This window comes from Macaca thibetana, chromosome 16, assembly GCF_024542745.1.
Source record: "Macaca thibetana thibetana isolate TM-01 chromosome 16, ASM2454274v1, whole genome shotgun sequence".
Lineage (NCBI taxonomy): Eukaryota > Metazoa > Chordata > Mammalia > Primates > Cercopithecidae > Macaca > Macaca thibetana.
The window spans coordinates 57,431,650-57,453,350 of NC_065593.1; the positions used below are offsets into that span (position 1 = coordinate 57,431,650).

General features: G+C 52.4%; 1 protein-coding gene across 3 annotated transcripts in view; it reads left to right on the top strand.

Annotated features, from left to right (window-relative positions):
- Window positions 1–2,953: 2,953 nt before the first annotated feature.
- The window catches only part of CSNK1D (casein kinase 1 delta), a 34,674-nt gene continuing 15,926 nt past the window's right edge, over window positions 2,954–21,701 (top strand). For all 3 annotated transcript variants that reach the window (XM_050765800.1, XM_050765801.1, XM_050765802.1), the window contains exons 1-2: window positions 2,954–3,379; window positions 11,123–11,233. In XM_050765800.1, the coding sequence (XP_050621757.1) occupies window positions 3,304–3,379; window positions 11,123–11,233 (187 nt within the window). In that variant the 5' untranslated portion in view covers window positions 2,954–3,303. The remainder of the gene's footprint in view (window positions 3,380–11,122; window positions 11,234–21,701) is intronic.

A 21,701-nucleotide genomic window follows, 5' to 3' on the forward strand; every position in this document is an offset into this window, starting at 1 on the left:
TAAGAAAAATTAGCCAGGCATGGTGGCGTGTGCCTGTAGTCCCAGCTACTCAGGAAGCTGAGGCAGGAGAATCTCTTGAACCCGGGAGGCGCAAGTTGCAGTGAGCCGAGATCACACCACTGCACTCTGGCCTGGGTGACAGAGCAAGACCCTGTGTCAAAATAAATAAATAAATAAATAATGAGAAGAGGTTTACTTGGCTCATGGTTCTGCAGGCTTGACAGGAAGCATGGTGCTGGCACCTGCTTGGCTTCTGGGGAGGCCTCTGGAAGCTTCAGATCATGGTGAAAGGCAATGGGGGAACAGGCAACTCACGTGGCCAGAGCAGAAGCCAGCAAGCGAGAGAGAGAGGTGACCCACACTTTTAAATAACCAGATCTTGGGAGAACTCACTATCTCAAGGACAGCACCAAGGGGATGGTGCTAAACATTTCTGAGAAATCCACCCCCATGGTCCAGCCACCTCTCAGCCACCACTCAGTGTAAACCCCACCTCCAACCTTGGGGTTTACAATCCAACATGAGGTTTAGTAGGGACAAATATACAAATTACATCATGATTCTTCATAAATTGTCCAGCCTCAGGTATTTCTATTTTTTTTTTTTTTTTTTTTTTTTTGAGACAGAGTCTCGCTCTGTTGCCCAGGCTGGAGTGCAGTGGCCCGATCTCAGCTCACTGCAAGCTCCGCCTCCCGGGTTTCCGCCATTCTCCTGCCTCAGCCTCCCGAGTAGCTGGGACTACAGGCGCCACCACCACGCCTAGCTAGTTTTTTGTATTTTTTTAGTAGAGACGGGGTTTTGCCGTGTTAGCCAGGATGGTCTCGATCTCCTGACCTCGTGATCCGCCCGTCTCGGCCTCCCAAAGTGCTGGGATTACAGGTGTGAGCCACCGCGCCCGGCCTCAGGTATTTCTGGATAGCAACAGTAAAGGAGACACTGTGGTGTTCAGGAGTTGTATCAGGACGGGCCCGGGTGTGGGCTCGCCCTCATACGTCCTGCTGGGAGCTCAGGGGGCTTTCCAGCCTGCAGGTCGGGACGTCCTTCTAGTCTGAAAGATGTCCTAGTATCATCAAACCACCCCACAGACCATGCCTGGAGACTCTGCCTCACACGCCTGTTCCCAGCAGTCACCAACCCCTCATCCCTCCCTTATCACCGCATCTGTGCAAGCGTCTCCCCTGTGACGGAGGCTGTTCCTTGGCAATGACTATCCTCAGCTTCAGTCCCCTGCTGACAGTTTTCTAGCTCAGAACCTGGGGCTCTGGCTGCAGGATGTCCAGTTCACGCCATGTCTGCATCCTGTCTTTTCGGAAGGGGTGGTGTCATTCTCTGGGCTCCACATCTGTTTTGTCCTCCTCTCTCTGACCCCGGGGCTCCAGGGCACCACTGTCCTCTTCCTTTGTCAGTTTGTTGTGGCTGGGGCTGGTAGTGGGGGAGCCACAGCAATCAGCCTCCCTCACCTTGCCCAGCCCGCACATTCCCAGGGCTCTGGCCATCCCCACTACACCACAGCCCTCTCTGTGTGCATGGGTTATAGAGTCAAGACACAAACACACAAAAGCCAGGCAGACGGGCACAGTACCTGCTGCAGCTGCATGAAGCTGGGGCACTGTGGGTGAGAAGAGCTAGAAATGTTGGGGCCATCAGAGCCCAGGAGGACCAGCTGAGGGAGGAGCAGCTGACAGGTGGGCAGGTGCCCCTGGTCAGGGAGAGCAGGACTCCCCAGGAAGAAGGACCACAGTCACCGCGGGAGAACTGGGCTCTGCTCATCAACAGAAAAGCCATGAGCGATCCTGCCAATAAGGTCAGTTTTACTAGTCTGGCAGCCCCCACCCCAGGCTCCTGTAACTCAGAAACTGGGCGGTTCCGACTGCCTGTGCCTCATTAGTGACTGACGGTGGTCTGGCCGGTGGCATCTCCTGTCTCCAGGCCCTGCTGTGTAACTTCAGGAATGGATACCTGCCTCCCCCACCCGACCTCCAGCTGTTTGGAGCTGAGGGGTGGAGAGGAAGGACTTGGGGGTGGAGAAAGGCGGGCACCACTGCGGGGCCTGCGGGGGCTGCTTTCCTCTTCTGCAGTGACCTGGACGGGCTGAGGCTGTTGTCTCACTCACGCTGTGGTGCCCACACCAGAGCCCTGGTATGCTACTGCCTCAAAACACACATTCACCTGTTTCACGTTCTTGAGTTTCAGCGAGGATGTGACAGGTCTCAACATACATGGACGTGGGACCATGGGTACGGGTTCTTCAAGGTCCCCATGCACCGCAGCCCAGGGGGCTTGTCTGAAGGGCTTTCTTCCCAGCGATGGGAATCAAAGGCCCCAATCTTTGAAGCTGGCCATCAGCCTGAACGTCCACTCCTTGTTTTCTTTTGCAAGGAGGAACATTCAGAACCAACACAGATAAGAATGTTGACTCGGTCTCCAGGCCGCAGGGACTGGCGGGAGGCAGGTGGTCTGGCCTCGTATTGTGAAAGGTGGTGGCTTTGCCCTTGACCTCCAAGCTGGACATCAGGACCTCCGAAGGCGTGGGCCCACTCTGTCTCTGGCCTTAGGTGTCAGGAGGTAAGGCTGCAGACGCTGACGTCCTGGGATGCCCCAAGCCCGGGAACTGGTAGCCCAGTGAGGGGGTCTCCCCTGTGTCCCCTGAGCCTGGCCTGTCACTCTGTCCAGGCCTCAGCTACCTGTCCCCTCCTGCAAAAGGCACCGCCTGTCGCGAGGAACTCATCTGGCTTCCTCGACATCTCGGGGGACACACGAAAAGCCCCCGCGAGAGCAGCGGGAGACTGCAGGTGGAAGGGGCTGGCGGCCCGAGGTCCAGGGGTAACGGGACGGTGCGGGGCAGAAGGGCTTGGCCCTGCGCAGAGTTGGGAGGAGGCCTGGAGCGCTCGCCCCGCCCGGCCCCGCCCCCGAGGGCCAGGCCCCGCCCCCGGAGCGCCGCGGCCCCGCCCCACCGGGTTGCTAGGGGAAGTGACGTCACAGCGCGATGGCGGCGGCTCCTTTAGGCAGCTGAAGGGGGATTTAGGCCCGGAAGATCCGAGTCCATCCGCGGCGGGGAGAGGGCAAGCGGGGTCGACAGGGGCCGGAGCAGCGGCGGCGGCGCTCGGACTGTCCCATCCGCCCCGTATTGAGGCGCTGGGAGCGGCGGGGTGACAGGAAAGCGATGGTGAAAGCGGGGCCGTGAGGGGGGCGGAGCCGGCAGCCGGACCCGCAGTAGCGGCAGCAGCGGCGCCGCCTCCCGGAGTTCAGACCCAGGAAGCGGCCGGGAGGGCAGGAGCGAACCGGGCCGCCGCCGCCGCCGCCATGGAGCTGAGAGTCGGGAACAGGTACCGGCTGGGCCGGAAGATCGGCAGCGGCTCCTTCGGAGACATCTATCTCGGTGAGGCCCCGCCGCCCCCGCCCGCCGTTCGAGGACCCGGGCCCGGCGGCTGCCAAGACCAATCGCGACCGCGGAAGGAAGTGGCGGCCCCCGCGGGGTCTGAGTGCAAGTCGGGGCGCCGCCGGGTCGTGGCCAGAACCCAACGGCCACTAGGCGAGCGCGGCCAGGGGTGGGGAGGGCAGTGGGGAGCGGACGTGGGGGAGGGGCAGGGCCAGGTCGGGGGAGCAGGGTCTGGAGGGAGGAGGGGACAGGGGAGCTGACCCGGGGTGGGGCATGGGCTCGGGGGCGCTGACCCGGGTAGGGGCAGGGTCGTGGGGAGCGGACCCGGGAAGGGCTGGGTGGGGCGTGGGGAGGCGGGCCTGGGGGAGGGGCGCCTGGGGGAGGGGCAGGGCGGGGGTGGGGGCAGCGGGCCGCGGGCGGGGAGGGGGCAAGGCCGGGGCGGCGGAGCGGGCGTCGGCTTCCTCCACGCCTAAGGTCACCGCAGTAAACAAAGGCCACGGTCTTTCTTCCGCAGCCCGGTCCGGGGCTGTCTGGTTCCCCCCACAGAGGCTGCCCCTGCGTCTTGCACGCGTGGGGGAAAATGTCAGAAAGACCCAAATGCCTTGTGGGAGTGGGGGAGTGGCCCGGCTAGGAGCGGAGCTTGCCCTCCGCCTCGCAGCCGCCCTGATGACTGACCGCTGGGGGTTCTCTCTCGCCTGTGCCCCCTGGCCTTGGAGCGGTGACTGAGTGCAGATGAGCAAGGGTTAAGTTTAGGTGACGGTAGAGAAAGTCACCCAGGGTTAAGATGCTGGCGAAGTGAGAGGCAGATGAAGTAGTTGTACTCATGAGCTGTCCTTTAGACTATAACAGTCTCACGGTAGATTTCAAAAAACATGGGATTAGAACGTTCTGGGGTGTGTCATATTTACAATGGAAAAATATGCACGTGAACACAAGTGTAATGAAAGGTTGGCTTAAATCTTCAAGTTTGTAATTTTTTTTTTTTTTTCCTTTTTTGAAACGGAGTTTCGCTCTTGTTGCCCAGGTTGGAGGGCAATGGCGCGATCTCGGCCTCCCAGGTTCAAGCGATTCTCCTGCCTCAGCCTCCCTAGTAGCTGAGATTACAGGCATGCGCTACCACGCCGGGCTAATTTTGTGTATTTAGTAGAGACGGGGTTTCTTCATGTTGGTCAGGCTGGTCTCCAACGCCCGCCCGATCTCAAGTGATCCGCCCACTTCGGCCTCCCAAAGTGCTGGGAAGCCACTGCGCCTGGCGGAAGTTTGTAATTTTAAAGTAACAATTTTCTGCACTTGTCAGTGGGATTGTGCAGTGCACGAGTTGTTCCAAGACCCCTTGCATTTGAGGATATGTAGCCTGAGGCGGTGTGCCTGCAGAGGGGCTGCTGCAGACCTTTGAGGGGAGCCGTTTTCTGTTCCAGCAGCCCTAGCTTTTGGGGCATTTGTCAGCCAGGGTCAGGAATCCCATGGGATGTCAGTAATGCCTCTGGTCATACCTTTTAGATGAACCCACATGTGGACAGTACCCAGTTCTCACTCCCTTCCCATTTTTCACCAGAGAGAGAACTCAGGACCCGGTGGGCTGACAGCGTTAGGCTGAATCCATACATATGGGTGGCTCATTCTTCGGGTGCCTGGTTAATCTGCCGGGTAACCCCGTCATATGCCATGTTGTTGCTTTTGAACCTGTACATATGCCTTAGTGGCCTGCTGAGTAAGCAGGCCTTAGACATTTGGGTTTGACTGTTTAAACATTTATACCAGGTGGTCAGCTGGATGTGTTCTTGGCAGTGTTTTGGAAGTCAGGGTGCTTGGTAAATGGAAGTCGTTTGGCTTATTTATAGAACAGTAGATTTTGGCGAAAGTTTTAATCCCAGGATCTGAGTTACACTGCAAAGCCAGTCCATTAACCACGTTTAGGCAGGCATCAAAGAGAAGTATTTTGGGCCAGGCGTGGTGGCTCACGCCTGTAATCCCAGCACTTTGGGAGGCCAAGGAGAGCGGATCACTTGAGGTCAGGAGTTCGAGACCAGCCTGGCCAAAGTGGCGAAACTCTGTCTCTACTAAAAATACAAAAATTGGCCAGGCGTGGTGGTGGCTGCCTGTAATTCCAGCTACTTGGGAGGCTGAGGCACGAGAATCACTTGAACCTGGGAGGCGGAGGTTACAGTGAGCCAAGATCATACCACTGCACTCCAGCCTGGGTGATGGAGTGAGACTCTGTCTAAAAAAAAAAAAAAGAAGTACTTTGAAACTATTTCTTCTCTTCTCTGAGACCTTGTCAAACAACTTTTGTGCTTTCCAAAGATAGAGTCAGACAAATTTTGGTGTGGTTGTCACCAAGTGATTCCAGAGGTGGAGGGTGGAAGGCTGTCTCCTCACTCAGCGTTCTACCCTCCAGGCCTCACCTCTCGCTGGGCATACAGTCATGTTGGATACGGGATTGCAGGCGGCTGTGGCTCTGACTCCCTGGGGTTGGACCCCCCCAGACAGCCATCTATCAGGGTACACGTCCAGTTACTTGAGTAGGGTTGGGCACAGCTGAATTTTTTTTTTTTTTTTCCGTCAGCATTGGCTCCTGGCCACACTGTGGTCCTTTCAGATGACCCCTCTGAGGAAATGAAAGGCGAGGTGGTCACGTTAGCCCGAGTAAGGCAGTTTGGAAGAAGCGTGGGTCTCAGCAGAATGGCAGTTAGAGTCAAAGATGGCTGATCTGAAGACCTTGAGATGGGTTGGTCATCCCCACCATAGTTTTGTTTGTGCAGCCAGTTAGACATAAATTGAGGAACTAGGTCTTCGTCTTGACCTCTGCGTGTCGTGTGTATTCTAGTGTGACTATCGTTAAGACCATTCCTACTGTTGTCACTGTGGTGTCCTCCAGGTGGGGTTCACCTTGCTTTGAGCCTGGCTTTTGGGTTTTTGTTTTTCCACTGGGGACTTTCTGTGCTTTCCGGTGTTTGAGCCCGGGAAGGCGGGGGGAAGGCTGTGCTTCAGTGGAGTGCCCGTGGGCTAGAAGTGTGGTGTGGGCCTGCCTGCCCCGACCCTGCTGTGAGAGTTGGAGGGCAGTGCTGCAGTGCAGGACCCCACTGGGTTGTCGTGTTCCAAAATTGCCCCTTCAAAGGGGGCAGTATTTTGGGGCTATTTCTTGAATGCCCAGGCTTTGGAAAGTGGGACCCCAAAAAGAACAATCTCAGTCTTCAGTCTGAGATTGCCAGATCTGGAAGGCCCTTCAGGAGGGCAGGCTGGGAGGCGGCACAGCCCACACACAACCTGTGGAGCGCACACCTTGGCAGCCTGTCGTGTGACCTGGCCTCGGCCCTGTGCTGCCCTCCACATTCGTGTCCGTGTGGTGTGGCCATAAACCAGAAGTCTTTTCATTTTTGCTGGCAGAGTACCACTGAAAATAAACTTGATAACATTTGAAAACAGACAGTCCTTAATGTGGACCACGAGTTCCCAGCCCCAGTACCACAGGGGTGTCTGGGGGAAGGAGAGTGTTCAGCTGGGCCAGGTTAGAGGGAGAGGCCTGTGTTCACCCCGCAGGGGGCCCATGCAGAGAGGCAGTGAGAGCCCAACTGGCCTCTGTTCTCACCCGTAGTGTGTTCTGGAGGTGAGTGGCAGGACCGGATTACCTGGCTGGTGGGCTGGACAGGTGCATCTGTTGGCATTTGTACTTGATCCCATCGCACCGTCAGCTTGTCAGGGCCTCCGTTTGTCCACCTGTTACATGGACGGACTGACCTCGTAATGTGCACGAGTATCTTTTGGGAGCTAACTACTGCTTCATCTCTGAAGCACATGTTTTTCCCCTCACTGATTTCTCAAGAGGCAGCCTGCAGGGTGCCTGGCATGCAGTAGGACCCCAAGACGTTGACCAGCCATGAGAGGAAAGCGGCCACCTGTTCTCACTGTAGGTTCCGGGGTCTCCTCACTGCAGTGTTGAGGGCTGTAGCCTCTGTTGACCTTGGACTGTGCTTAACTCAAGCGTCTGTAATGAGAAGTCGTGGTACTGCTGACCGCTGCCCTGTGAGGTGACCTTTGTCCTGCTGCTCAAGGCGTCTCCCTGTTTCTTTGTTGACAAGACAATCAAGCCTTAATGGGAGTTGCCAGCGTCCAGGCTGACAGGGCCACACTCTGGTTAGGTTCACTTAATTCACCATCTGCTTTTTTTTTTTTTTTTTGAGACGGAATCTCACTCTGTCGCCCAGGCTGGAGTGCAGTGGTACAGTGGCCGGATCTCAGCTCATTGCAAGCTCCGCCTCCCGGGTTTATGCCATTCTCCTGCCTCAGCCTCCTGAGTAGCTGGGACTACAGGCGCCCGCCGCCTCGCCCAGCTACTTTTTTGTGTTTTTTATTACAGAAAGGGTTTCACCGTGTTAGCCAGGATGGTCTTGATCTCCTGACCTCGTGATCCGCCTGTCTCGGCCTCCCAAAGTGCTGGGATTACAGGCGTGAGCCACCGCGCCCGGCCTTTTTTTTTTTTTTTTTTTTTTTTTTTTTTTTAAGACAAAGTATCATTCTGTCTCCCAGGCTGGGGTGCAGTGGCACGATCTCAGCTCACTGCAACCCCTGCCTCCTGGGTTCAAGCAGTTCTTCCGCCTCAACCTCCTGAGTAGCTGGGGTTACAGGTGCACTCCACCACGCTTGGCTAATTTTTTCTGTGTTTATAGTAGAGACGGGGTTTCACCATGTGGGCCAGGCTGGTCTCGAATGTCTGATCTCAGGTGATCCATCAGCCTTAGCCTACCAAAGTGCTGAGATGACAGGCGTGAACCACCACACCCGGCCACCATCTGCTTTTGGCTGCTGAGCTTGAGGGACATCCTTTTGTTTTTGTAGGATTAACATTAACTGACACCCAGACATGGACTGAGGAAAGCCCTGTCTCAGAGCAGACCAGGACTGTTGAGCTGCAGGGAAGAGCTGAGGTTGTGCTGATAGAATGTCCTTTGTATAAACAGACAACCCAGACAACCTGGTGATCTGTGTGTCGCCAGGTTTTGGTTTGTTTTGATTCTGACACCCAGGGCTCAGGGTCTTTCAAATTCTCATTCCCCTTTTAGTCGTGCTTCTCAGATTTAACCTGCGGTGAAGGACCAGGCTTGTAATTTTCAATCTGTTGCACACCAAAACTTGTGTATAACAAGGTCAAAATGCTGCAGCCATGCCAGATTGCCACCACAGTTACTCAGCGCCTCCGTGCTGCCTTGTGGACTGGTGGCAGCTGGAGGACCTGGCTGAGCAGCATGGCTGGTAGAGTGTGGGGTGCCCCCGGTGGGTGAGGTGGGACAGGGCTGCAGGCCAGGGGGTCTGAGCAGTGCTCAGCGACCTTGAGGCAGGTGGTGCCCAAGGAATGCACAGACCATGATGCTCTGCTGCTTGATGCTTCTGCATAGCAGGTGATGAGGTGCCTGCTGGAGGCCCCAGAGAATTGCCGTCCTCACATCTGTGTACAGGGCCTGCATCCTCTGCTCCCCTGTAGAGACTCGGGGCAACCTTGGTGTCTGGTTCCACAGCAGGGCTGGCTCTGTGTGCTTGCACAGCAAGAGGTCCCAGCCCCATGATAGGGTGTGATTGGTGGTGTGTGCCAGAGCGGCTGGTGATGACTTTGCCCCACGACAGTCAGTGTTGCAGGTGTGACTGGCAGACATTAGCTGTATCATCTACAGAGAAGTGGAGCGAGAGATGCTAGTCAGCAGGCTGTGTGGCCCCAAGCCATCGGCCCCAGGCCGTGGAGTCACTGGGCTGCCAGCTGGCGAGGGTGGCGGTGCTGTCCGAGGCTGCACTGCGCCTGCTTGGGGGTTCAGGGAGCTGCTGACATAACTAGTGGGATGAGTCACCCTCCCTCCCGGCTGGCGAGTCGAGTTCAGAGTCCAGGTCCTTAAAGGAACTCAGAGTTCGATTTTCATTTGCACAGTACATTTTTCGATGAAGTCATTTCTCTTGTAATTGGATAGACTGTCCCAACTGTAGGCAGGAAGAACAAAATTTATTACCTTGAGTGCTCTGAAAAGTCTCTGTTGATAGTAAGTGACGTTCTTAAATCTAGAATGGTCATTGGCGATGACCTGATGATGGCGATTCCTATGGAACGCAGCAGTGGCGATGGGTTTGAGGCCCAGGCCGGAAGTGGCACATCTCGTGCCACCATCTGGGCAGACGAGGGGGTTCTTGGGTGTTCAGTGGACGTGTGTGGATGTCAGCTGACGGCTCTAGTGCTCACTTGACCTTACTCTGCCTTTCATCAGGGAATCTTAAAGAGCTCATTCATCTCCACGACGCTCATGAAACAGATGTCAGACCTCACCACTGATCTCCATTGACAAGAGAAACTGAGTCACTAAGAACTAGCCAGGTCGCTTTGCCCAGCACTAGTCTCCCAGGGAAAGAATTCTCCCAGGGCTCTGTCTGGGCTGCTGAAGCTAGTGTGAATTCCTTTGCACATAGCCACGCTGTTGGGAAGGATTCCAGTGTCTTTTTTTTTTTTTTTTTGAGACGGAGCCTTACTCTGTCGCCCAGGCTGGAGTGCAGTGATGTGATCTTGGCTCACTGCAAGCTCCGCCTCCCGGGTTTACGCCATTCTCCTGCCTCAGCCTCCCAAGTAGCTGGGACTACAGGCGCCCGCCACCACACCCGGCTAATTTTTTTTGTATTTTTAGTAGAGACGGGGTTTCACCGTGTTAGCCAGGATGGTCTCAATCTCCTGACCTCGTGATCTGCCCCCTTCCGCCTCCCAAAGTGCTAGGATTACAGGCGTGAGCCACCGCACCCGGCCGATTCCAGTGTCTTATACTCCGAAGGGATCCGTGATGGAAGAGGAGAGAGCTGAGTATGTGCTGTGTGCAGCTTCTTTTTCTCTCCTCTTTGGTTAAAGCTCCTGGGATACCTCACGCAGTGGATTTGGGGAAGGCTTCGGGCCAGATTCAAACTCAGGAGTATTTGTGGGTGAACCTGAGAGGGATGGTGGCTGTCACGTTTGTCATTTATCAGAGTAAAGCAGAGATGGAACATTTCTAGATAAAAAGTGTAATTTTGCCTCCAAACTCATAGTGCAGTCATCAGGGTATTAGATGTGTCATTGGTTTTAGCCGTTGACTGACGAAAGATGTGCGACCGGTGTGTGTTGGTAGGTGGTGCATTTCGGGCTTTGAAAACAGGCGATTCTTCTGGCTTTGTGGCCCCAGGAATGGAGAAGGGCCTCCCTCCGCCTGGCGGAGGGTGTTTGCAGTAGGTTGGCTGGAGATGACTCCCGCTGCCTGCCTGGGTGGACTAGGGCTGTGATTGTTGGGTAAAAACCCAGCCCTTCCTCAGGGGGAATCTCAAACCACCCCCTCCCAGAGGCCTGTCAAGGCAGCACGGAGAAAAGGGAATGGCACCCTGGAGCTCCACCATGGGCTGTCTGGGGCAGGTGGATGCAGGGGCCCTGGTCAGGGCTGATGGGAGGACGCCGACCAAAAGGGCTACTGTGGAGAGGGAGCTGCAGCACCTGGAGACTGGTAGGCGGGTGATGGAAACTGCATAGACTTTCTGTGCAGTTCAGACTGGTCCTGTTGTGAAAATGGGACTAAGGATAACTTCCCCCAGAGATGTGCTGGCCAGTGAGCCCGCCTTACTATGCTAGAAAGGAGAACACGTCCATTACTTGGTCCTTCCTGGAAAACTCACATAGTGCTTGTCGTTTCTCCAGCATGTTGGGTATTTGGTGGACACCAGGTAATTCCTGTTGTGGTTTCTTTCTTTGCCAAGGTACGGACATTGCTGCAGGAGAAGAAGTTGCCATCAAGCTTGAATGTGTCAAAACCAAACACCCTCAGCTCCACATTGAGAGCAAAATCTACAAGATGATGCAGGGAGGAGGTAGGTCCTTTACCAGTCACAGAGGAACACCAGGGTTCTGTTTGCTAAGGGAGAACAGCAACTCAGCATTGCTGGTTAAAATAAACCCAAAACTGGCTCTGGGCAAAAGGGAGGGAAGTGTTCCCCACACCCTGACGAAGAGGCCACAGCTTCCTTCAGAGAGTCTCGGGTCCAGAGACCCTCCCTCAACACAAAGATACGTCTTATGGGCTGGGTGCGGTGGCTCACGCCTGGAATCCCAGCACTTTGGGAGGCCAAGACGGGTGGATCATTTGAGGTCAGCAGTTGGAGACTAGCCTGGCCAACATAGTGAAACCCCGTCTCTACTAAAAATACAAAAATTAGCTGAGTGTGGTGGCGGGCACCTGTAATCCCAGCTATGCAGGAGGCTGAGGCAGGAGAATCGCCTGAGCTTGGGAGGCAGAGGTTGCAGTGAGCTAAGATCACACCACTGCACTCTAGCCTGGGCGATAGAGTGAGACCCTGTCCCCCAAAAAAAAAGAAAAGAAACATCTTATGCCATCTTGTCCCTTTGTTTAAATTTTGCTTCATGTCGGGTCATGGTGTCTGAAATCAAAAGTTTGTGTGAATTTTAATGCATGTTCCCTTTGGTGTCTGTGCCCCTCAGTGGTCGCTGGGGCTGTTGCTGGTGGGACCTTCCTGCTGTGTGATCCCTGGGTGAGGCCTCTGCTCCTTCGCATGCTTTGCTTACAGCTTGGGGGATGTCCCTTCACACTCTCTGGGCTCGTTTTCTCCTGAGCAAAACAAGAGTTTTGGGCCTGGCGACCATCATGACCTGTTCCAGCTCAGTTACTGTCCCCGTTCGGCGAGCCCTCAGCCCAGAGCCTTAGGTACCTGGTGTTCCATGGTGGGCCGAGTATGGAGCAGAGTGCTCCCGTCCTGACCTCAGAGTCCAGCTCTTGCAAGTTCCCTGGACTTTGAAATGGTTCAGCTGGGCCGGGCGCGGTGGCTCAAGCCTATAATCCCAGCACTTTGGGAGGCCGAGACGGGCGGATCACGAGGTCAGGAGATCGAGACCATCCTGGCTAACACGGTGAAACCCCGTCTCTACTAAAAAATACAAAAAAGTAGCCGGGTGAGGTGGCGGGCACCTGTAGTCCCAGCTACTCAGGAGGCTGAGGCAGGAGAATGGCATAAACCTGGGAGGCGGAGCTTGCAGTGAGCTGAGATCCGGCCACTGCACCCCAGCCTGGGCGGCAGAGCAAGACTCTGTCTCAAAAAAAAAAAAAAAAAAGAAAGAAATGGTTCAGCTGATGGAGCAGGAGGGCATTCTCTGCAGGGATTTCAGAGCCATGAAGCACGCATCTCAGCAGCAGAGCTTCGGTCTGGCAGGTGCGCTCTTTGGGAACAGGGCTTTCTGTCTGAAGAGTGGCTGTGCCATGTCCGTGGAGCCCTCCCAGTTAGAAGCTTCCGGGGCACATTTGTAGGCGGATGGTTGGATGAGTCCCCTTGGGCAACCGGCCAAAGGAAAACTTGTTCAGGGTCTCTGTTAGCCCTGTCGTCACGGGAAAGGGAGGACTGTTGATGGGCTTTTTTGACATCTTTTCTCAGCACAAGCAACGTAATCTGTGCTACTACAAGAAACTGACATTTCTAAGTTTATGTGACACAAAATGTCTTTGGCAGCACCTGTGGTCCTGGGGAGCCCGTTACAGAGAGGGTCATCCAGTGTGTCCTACACAGGCCTCACATGAGCGGAGGAGGCCACAGGAATGAAAAATCCCATCACCAACCCAAGGAAAGCTCAGCAGAGACCCCACCCGGGGAGCCTGTCTGGCGGCCCTTGGTGGTGGACTGGCTTCTCAAGGGCCTGGAGCCTGCATTGAAGGTGTGACGAGCCAAGGAGAGCAGGGTGGTGCACGGTGTGACCTTGGCCTGCGGGAGCCTGGTGCGGGGGTCGAGTAAAACCTGCACGCTTAAAAACACCTTAAGTTTTTACGAGAGACATCTGCAGGTGAACTTGCAAGCCAGAGGTACACAAGGGCAAAGGGAAGAAAGCCAGTCCTTAAAAGCACAGGATAGGCCGGGCGCGGTGGCTCATGCCTGTAATCCCAGCACTTTGGGAGGCTGAGGCGGGCAAATCATGAGGTCAGGAGATCAAAACCATCCTGGCTAACATGGTGAAACCCCATCTCTACTAAAAAAAAATACAGAAAATTAGCCGGGCTTGGTGACAGGCTCCTGTAGTCCCAGCTACTGTGGAGGCTGAGGCAGGAGAATGGCGTGAACCTGGGAGGCGGAGCTTGCAGTGAGTGGAGATGCGCCACTGCACTCAGGTCTGGGTGACAGAGCGAGACTCTGTCTCAAAAAAAAAAGAAAAAAAAGAAAAAAGCCCAGGACGGTCACTGGGGAAGCCAACCCCGAACCAAAAGGTAGCTATGTGGTTCCTGAACAGGACTTCCCCTGGCACTAGTGCCATTCGTAGTGGTGTGTTCTCTGCGTGGTAGATGTTGGCAGCACCCCAGCCCCCAGTTGTGATACTCAAAACTTCCTTCAGACAGTGCTGAAGGCCCCTGGCAGGCAAAGTTCCTTCTCCTGTGGCCGCTGGCTTGAGAGAGTAGAGAAGCTGCACCTTCCTGTTCCTGCCCATGCACCTTCCCTAGGATCCTGGAAACCAAACAGGATTTCAGAAATGGGTTTTCTCCCATTTGGGCTTCAAGCTCATTGCCATGTCCCTGACCATTCCAAAATGTAGGTCAGGTCTTCTGTGGTAAATGCACACATACCTGGTGGATACTGGCAAAGTTTTGTTGTTTTGTTTGTTTGTTTGTTTTTTGAGACGCAGTCTCACTCTGTTGCCCAGGCTGGAGTGCAATGGCGGGATCTTGGCCCACTGCAACCTCTGCCTCCTGGGTTCAGGCCATTCTCCTGCCTCAGCCTCTGCAGTAGCTGGGATTACAGGTGTGAGCCACCCCGCCTGGCTAATTTTTGTATTTTTAGTAGAGACAGGGCTTCACCACGTTGGCTGGGCTGGTTGTGAACTCCTGATCTCAGGCGATCTGCCCATCTCAGCCTCCCAAAGTGCTGGGATTATAGGCGTGAGCCACCGCGCCTGTCCAGATACTGTAAAGATCTAAAGATCTGCATTTTAGAAAACAAATGATGTCCAGGAAGGCAAAAGGCCTCATTCTGGTGGTGGTTCTTGAATTCACTTTGAGACAAAACCAGGGAGTTGACAAATAATGGGAAGAAATTGCTTCATCCAGAAACCACCAGATCTTGCCGCCGCCCGTTCTTGTGCAGTGTCTGCTGTGGGTGATGCAGATTGTCCTGTTGTGGGTGGTGCAGATTGTCCCCTTGTGCAGTGTCTGCTGTGGATGGTGCAGATTGTCCTGCTGTTTCTGAAAAAACGGGCAGCAAGCACCTCTCATTGCGGTTTTCCTTCCTTTCATGTGAGAGTCAAGCAGTGGTGCCGGGTTCTGATCTTGCTTACGTCTGCTTGATGGAGGCTGCCTTTCAGGAGAAAGCTCCACGCCGAGTGCATTCTGTTATCTGCAGCTTGGGAAGAGTGAGCATTAAAAACACACCGGTCGGCCGGGCGCGGTGGCTCAAGCCTGTAATCCCAGCACTTTGGGAGGCCGAGACGGGCGGATCACGAGGTCAGGAGATCGAGACCATCCTGGATAACCCAGTGAAACCCTGTCTCTACTAAAAAATACAAAAAAAAAAAAAAATTAGCTGGGCGCGGTGGCGGGCGCCTGTAGTCCCAGCTACTCGGGAGGCTGAGGCAGGAGAATGGCGTAAACCCGGGAGGCGGAGCTTGCAGTGAGCCGAGATCGCGCCACTGCACTCCAGCCTGGGTGACAGAGCCAGACTCCGTCTCAAAAAAAAAAAAAAAAAAAAAAAAAAAAAAAAACACACCGGTCACTGCCCACAGCAGCCCTGGGCAGTGGGTACTGAGCTCTTCAGCCTGATGTTGCAGATGAGGAAACTGGGTTTAGAAGGCTGTGTAACTTTACGGAGGACAGACTTGAACTTGGGTGTTCTAGCCCCCCAGGCTACTGCTCAAGCAGCTGTCTGCTCCCAGAGAAGGAAATGGCAGCCACCCTATGTGGCCTTCAGCCGTCAGGAATGTGCCCCAGATGCTCCCACCTGTCCCAAATCTGGTTGGGACAGTAGATTCAATACCTGAAATAGTAGAAAGAAACTAAAATTAGCTGTGTTGATAGAAGACTTGGATAGACACCTAGTTTTTATCAAAACCGACTGGACTGGTGGGCAAAACCCAGGGACTGTTGTAGGTGCTCTTTTCTTTCCGATCCTACCATCCCCCAAAAGCGGCTTTAGGTCACTCCCTCCTTGGGGAACCCCTCAGCAAGCAACATTTACTTAGTTCTCAGCTGCTTTTGGTCAAGGCTAAGATGGCAGGCCTGGTTTCTGGGAGGGAGGAGGGAAGTGCTTGTGTAGAACTGGGCCAGTGGGTGAAGGTTCTGTGGTTGAGGGTGGGCGACTGCCTACCATCATCTTTTTATTGTGAAATATCGTACAACTCCAAAGAACGTATGTAACATGTATGGTATCGAGGACATTAAAATCAACAACCAGGACCCTGTCCTGCCCGTCTGAGAGGAACGCTCCTCCCTGTGGAGCCCATTTGCCTGCCATGCCCCATGCCTGTGCCAGGCCCTTGCTCACCTGTTTGTAAGTTTTTGTTTCTTTGTCATCCTACAAGAAACTTTCAAAATCCAAATAATGAAATTATCTAGAAACATTTTGCAGTTAGATAAATCATTTTAGGGTTGAATTGCTGAAAACTTCATGAAAATTTCTATTTGCATTAACGCTGAGTCCCCACATTTATATTGAAACTTTTCACAGATCAGGGTGGAGCATGTCTTTATGTATCTGGCCTTGTCCCCCCATTTTTTTATCCCCACGCATATATTTAGCTACCTTTGGGCACCATGAGGGAAAAGTGTTGAGGTGACAAATAGCAGCACGAGTGGCTGCTTCCCACCGTGACAGCACCTGGACAGGGCAGCAGGGTGGCCCTGGATGACTGGCACACTTAGGCAGCCTTGGGTCTCTGTTTTCAAACCCATTGGCTTCACTTGTTACTGCAAAAACACCAGTCGCAGTAAGTCCATTGAGCACAAGTGCATTGGGAGCCGAGAGCGTGTTGCTTTTACTGTATTTTATCCATTCTCTAATGCCATGAATGACGGGGTGCATTGTGACAGCTAACAAAAAAGGGGTGATTCTGCTGAGACTTTTGGGGGGCAGGGAGGAAAAAGAAACAGGCCAGGTGCAGTGGCTTACACCTGTAGTCTCAGCTACTTGGGAGGTTGAGGCAGGAGGATGGCTTGAGCTCGGGAAGTTAAGGCTGCAGTGAGCTGTGATGGTGCCACTGCCCTCCAGCCTGGATGACAGCAGGACCCCTGTTTAAAAAAAGAGAGAGAGAAAGAAAGATGGTGTCAGTAAATACACCATCAGTAACACCAGTCAGAACGCCGTCACTCACGTCAGTCAGTAAACCATCAGTCATGTCATTCAGTACACCATCAGTCAGTACACCATCAGTCACAGTCAGTACACCATCAGTCAGTGCACCATCAGTCACATCAGTCAGTACACCATTCACATTAGTCAGTACACCAGTCATGTCAGTACGCCATCAGTACACCATCAGTCAGTACACCATCAGTACACCATCAGTCACGTCAGTACATCATCAGTCAGTACACCATCAGTACACCATCAGTCACGTCAGTACATCATCAGTCAGTACACCGTCAGTCACACCAGTCAGTACGCCGTCAGTCACACCAGTCAGCACGCCGTCAGTCACACCAGTCAGTACGCCATCATTACATCAGTCAGTACGCCATCAGTTACATCAGTCAGTACACCATCAGTTCAGATGGATCATGAGTCCATGCCACATACGTCTTTTGAATACATGAAAGTTTTAGTGTTATGCGATGCGGTCTGTATTTTGTAACTTTCTTTGACTCAGAGTATTCCAGAGTATTCCTGAGATTCTTCCCTATCGATTGCAGCTCTAGGTAATTGATTTCATTGTTTGATCATCCACATAGTTGTATAAAGTAGCTTCCTCTTACTCATTCTGCGTTGAGCCCTGGGGAGCTTCTAGCATTTACTCTTAGGGACAGTGCTTTTGTGCACATCTTGTCCATGTGTCTGGGGCACACGTGCTAGCACCTACGTCTGAAGGTGCAGTGGCTGTTGCTTGGCGCGTGCAAATGTCCAGTTCTGCAAGATAACGCAGGCGTCCGCATATTGATGTGTATCGATTTTTCCAAAGTGGTTATGCAGATTTCCATCCCCCCCTGCAGAGCAGCAGAGGTTTGTGTCGCTCACATCATCCTTTTCCATCCCCCCCTGCAGAGCAGCAGAGGTTTGTGTCGCTCACATCATCCTTTTCCATCCCCCCCTGCAGAGCAGCAGAGGTTTGTGTCGCTCACATCATCCTTTTCCATCCCCCCCTGCAGAGCAGCAGAGGTTTGTGTCGCTCGCGTCATCCTCAGCCTCACAACACTGTTTTCAGCAGGGCAGGGGGTGAAAAAGGCAGGAAGAAAACTGCTGTTACTGGCATATTGATGTGATGTCATTTCCTACATAGGGATCTCAACAGATTAGAGAGTTTAGCAAATTTAAGATCAAAATATAAAATCTATTTATTTTGTTAAACCAACAATAATTAATTAGTTATACAATGTAATTTAAAAAGTACTGCTTACAGTAGCAAAAAGGTATCTAGGGATAAATTTTAAGACACATAAGTTCTGTATGCAGAAAATATATAAACTTTATTGAAGGACATTTAAGAAAGATTTGCCTAATTCTCCTCTATGTTCAGAGAAAGGAAGATGCCAGGTGTCAGGTCTCCCAAAGTTGCTCTTAACATTCAGTGACGTTCCTATCGACATCCAGCCACTTCTCCTACATGATGAGGTGATTAGAATTCACCGAGAAGAGTGCAAGGCCAGGGTTAATTAAAACACCTGTGAAGAAGAGGGCCATTTGCCCTGCGAACACCAGCACTTACTATAAAGCTGTCACGATGAAACTTTGTGTAGTTCTGGCCACGAGAAGGGCTTAGAAGGAGTGACAGCCTAGAACACTGAGCACGCCGGGCCTCCGTGGGTTGTAAGTATTTATCGCTGTCTGTTAAGAGGAGTCCTGAGTGCTTGGAGAAGCAGCTGATTCCAAGGCTGGGGCAGAAAGAAGGAAGGTGAATCTGGAACATGTGGCAGAAAGAAAAGAAGTTCAAAACCGATAGGCATTTGTTGTGAGGGTACAGGATAAAGCTTGAAAGGTTATCTGTTGCCTAAATTTAGGACAGTGAAAACTTCAAAATGAGTATTAAGAAGGAACTGTGATACATTGGAGTGGAGAAAGAGAATTTGGGAATCCATAATGCTGCATATATATAGAGAGAGAATTCACAAATCCGTAGTAAGGTTGAGTATCTGAAACACCCAAAATCAGAAACTTTATGAAAAGTGCTGGCCAGGCGCGGTGGCTCAAGCCTGTAATCCCAGCACTTTGGGAGGCCGAGGCGGGCGGATCACAAGGTCAGGAGATCGAGACCACAGTGAAACCCCGTCTCTACTAAAAATACAAAAAAATACGCCGGGCGCGGTGGCTCACGCCTGTAATCCCAGCACTTTGGGAGGCCGAGGCGGGCGGATCACAAGGTCAGGAGATCGAGACCACGGTGAACCCCGTCTCTACTAAAAATTACAAAAAAATTAGCCGGGCGCGGTTGTGGGCGCCTGTAGTCCCAGCTACTCAGGAGGCTGAGGCAGGAGAATGGCGTGAACCCGGGAGGCGGAGCTTGCAGTGAGCCGAGATCGCGCCACTGCACTCCAGCCTGGGCAACAGCGTGAGACTCCGTCTCAAAAAAAAAAAAAAAAAAAAAAAAAAAGAAAAGTGCTGACATGATGCTCAAAGGAGATGCGAATGGGGGCAGTTTGGATTTTCAGATTAGAGATGGTCAGCTGTGGCGCAGAATGCAACTATTCCAAAATCCAAAAGTAGGTATGTATTTGCATGTGTATATCATATGTTTTCAGGTTTATATATACATTTATATGCAACTGTTCCAGAATCTGAAAGTAGATGTGTATTTGCATATATATATCTCATGTATTCAGGTTTATATATACATGTTTTTAAAATATATATACATATATACAAAAGACCGAAGTCAAACATAAACACACATGTATATGTATATGCCTCATGCCTTTAACTTGTTTTTTTTTTTTTTGGTGAGACGGTCTCATTCTGTCACCCAGGCTGGAGTGCAGTGGTGCAGTCACGGCTCACTGCAGTCCTGACTTCTGGGCCTAAGCCATCCTCCCACCTCAGCCTCCCGAGTAGCTGGGACTGTAGGCGCACAGCACCAAGCCCAGCTAATTTTTAAAATTTTTTTGTAGAGACGAGGGTCTCACTATGTTTCTTTCTGGTCTCAAACTTGGGCTTCAGTGATCCTCCCGCTTCCACCTCCATCGTGCTGGGATTATGGGCCTGAGCCTGGCCAGTTAAACTTTTTGATGTGGAATGCAGTTGAAATCTGTAGTAACGTTTCATGACTTTCTCTGCTGATTTGAACATCCGGGTCCATTTCAGTTGACCTCTGACTCCAGGTTTGTTTTCCACTGTGGATGCCGGACATCGAGAATGTCACGCGTGCTGTGCTCTTCCACGTTCTGCAGGCTCCTCCTCAGCTCTCTTCTGGGATGAGGTTGGGTTCCTGGATCTGCTTGGTCTGGCCTTTGTGCTTATGCTCCCAGCAGTGCAGGGGGCAGCCCAGGGCGCCCTCTCGGGGCCCCTTCCTGCCCTCAAGCACGGCTGTTATTGGCTGGTATGGCTGTCAGTCACTGGCCGGCCGGCGTTGTTGAAACCGCCCTGTCATGTGTGAGGCTGTGTGTTTTGTTTTTTCCCTTAGTTAAGGTGTGAGGGCGAATCAGGCCCCATTACTGTTTTTGCTAGAAGTAGAAGTAACTTTTATACTTTTAAAAGAAAACAATAGCATCTCTTTTTGACGCTGAGGGCAGAAATTATTTTTTAATGTAAGATACTGAAAGCACTCATAAAGCAAAAAGATAGAGGCATTCACATTCATGAAAATTAAGTCTTTTCATCAAGAAACTCCAGAAGAAAATAAAAAACGTGCCATTGGCCGGGCGCGGTGGCTCAAGCCTGTAATCCCAGCACTTTGGGAGGCCGAGACGGGTGGATCACAAGGTCAGGAGATCGAGACCATCCTGGCTAACACGGTGAAACCCCGTCTCTACTAAAAAAATACAAAAAACTAGCTGGGTGAGGTGGCGGACGCCTGTAGTCCCAGCTACTCGGGAGGCTGAGGCAGGAGAATGGCGTGAACCCGGGAGGTGGAGCTTGCAGTGAGCTGAGATCCGGCCACTGCACTCCAGCTTGGGTGACAGAGCGAGACTCCGTCTCAAAAAAAAAAAAAAAAAAAAAAAAGTGCCATTAACTGAGAGATACTTGCCTCACAAAAAGCCTACAATGGTTTAGTATCCGGAATTTTTAAAGAACTACTATAAATAGGAAAAAGATACCACGATAGAAAAACTTAGCCAAAAAAAAATACACACCTTCAGAGGAGAGGAGCTACATATGGCCAGTAAAACGAGCCGGGCGCGGTGGCGCCTGCCTGTAATCCCACCTACTCAGGAGGCTGAGGCAGGAGAATTGCTTGAACCCGGGAGGCGGAGGTTGCCGTGAGCCGAGATGGCGCCCCTGCACTCCAGCCTGGGTGACAGTGAGACCTCGCCTCAAAACAATAAAATAATGAAACAACTTTTTTAATGAAGTAAATTTCCCTAATGGTACCAAAACTTGCTGTAAGACTAAACTAAAAATCTGTCTTGCCATGGAAGGACATAAAAGGTTTATCCAGGCCGTTCATAAGCTGTATGTGTGTAGAGCCATGTGTATAGTTAAGGACCCAGTGCTGTGAAAACATACCAAAAAAACATGTTCTTGTGGATATAAGAAAAAAAATAGGACTGAAGGGCATATTTTGGGGGTGGTATTTTGAGAAACCCATCTGTTGCTGCAGCATTCGAATTTGACTCTGGCGTGAGGCTGCGGTGTGCGCTCCTGCGTGTTCCTGCACGCGTCTTTACCAGCACGTGTTTCCATCTCTCAGCATCTTCTTGTGGTCGTTGACTTTTCATACGTAAAGTCTTGGGTGAAGTGTCCAGGTCTTTCACCCATTTTTTTCTAAAGTAGATTTTTTTTGTTTTGTTTTCAGACAGGGTTTTGCTCTGTGGCACAGGCTGGAGTGCAGTGGTGCCATCGCGGCTCACTGCAGCCTTCATTTCCTGGGCTCAAGTGATCCTCCTGCCTCAGCCTCCCAAGTAGATGGGACCACAGAAGCGTGCCACCACACCCAGCTAATTTCCAAAGTTTTTTTGTAGAGACATAAGGGTCTCCCTATGTTATTCAGGCT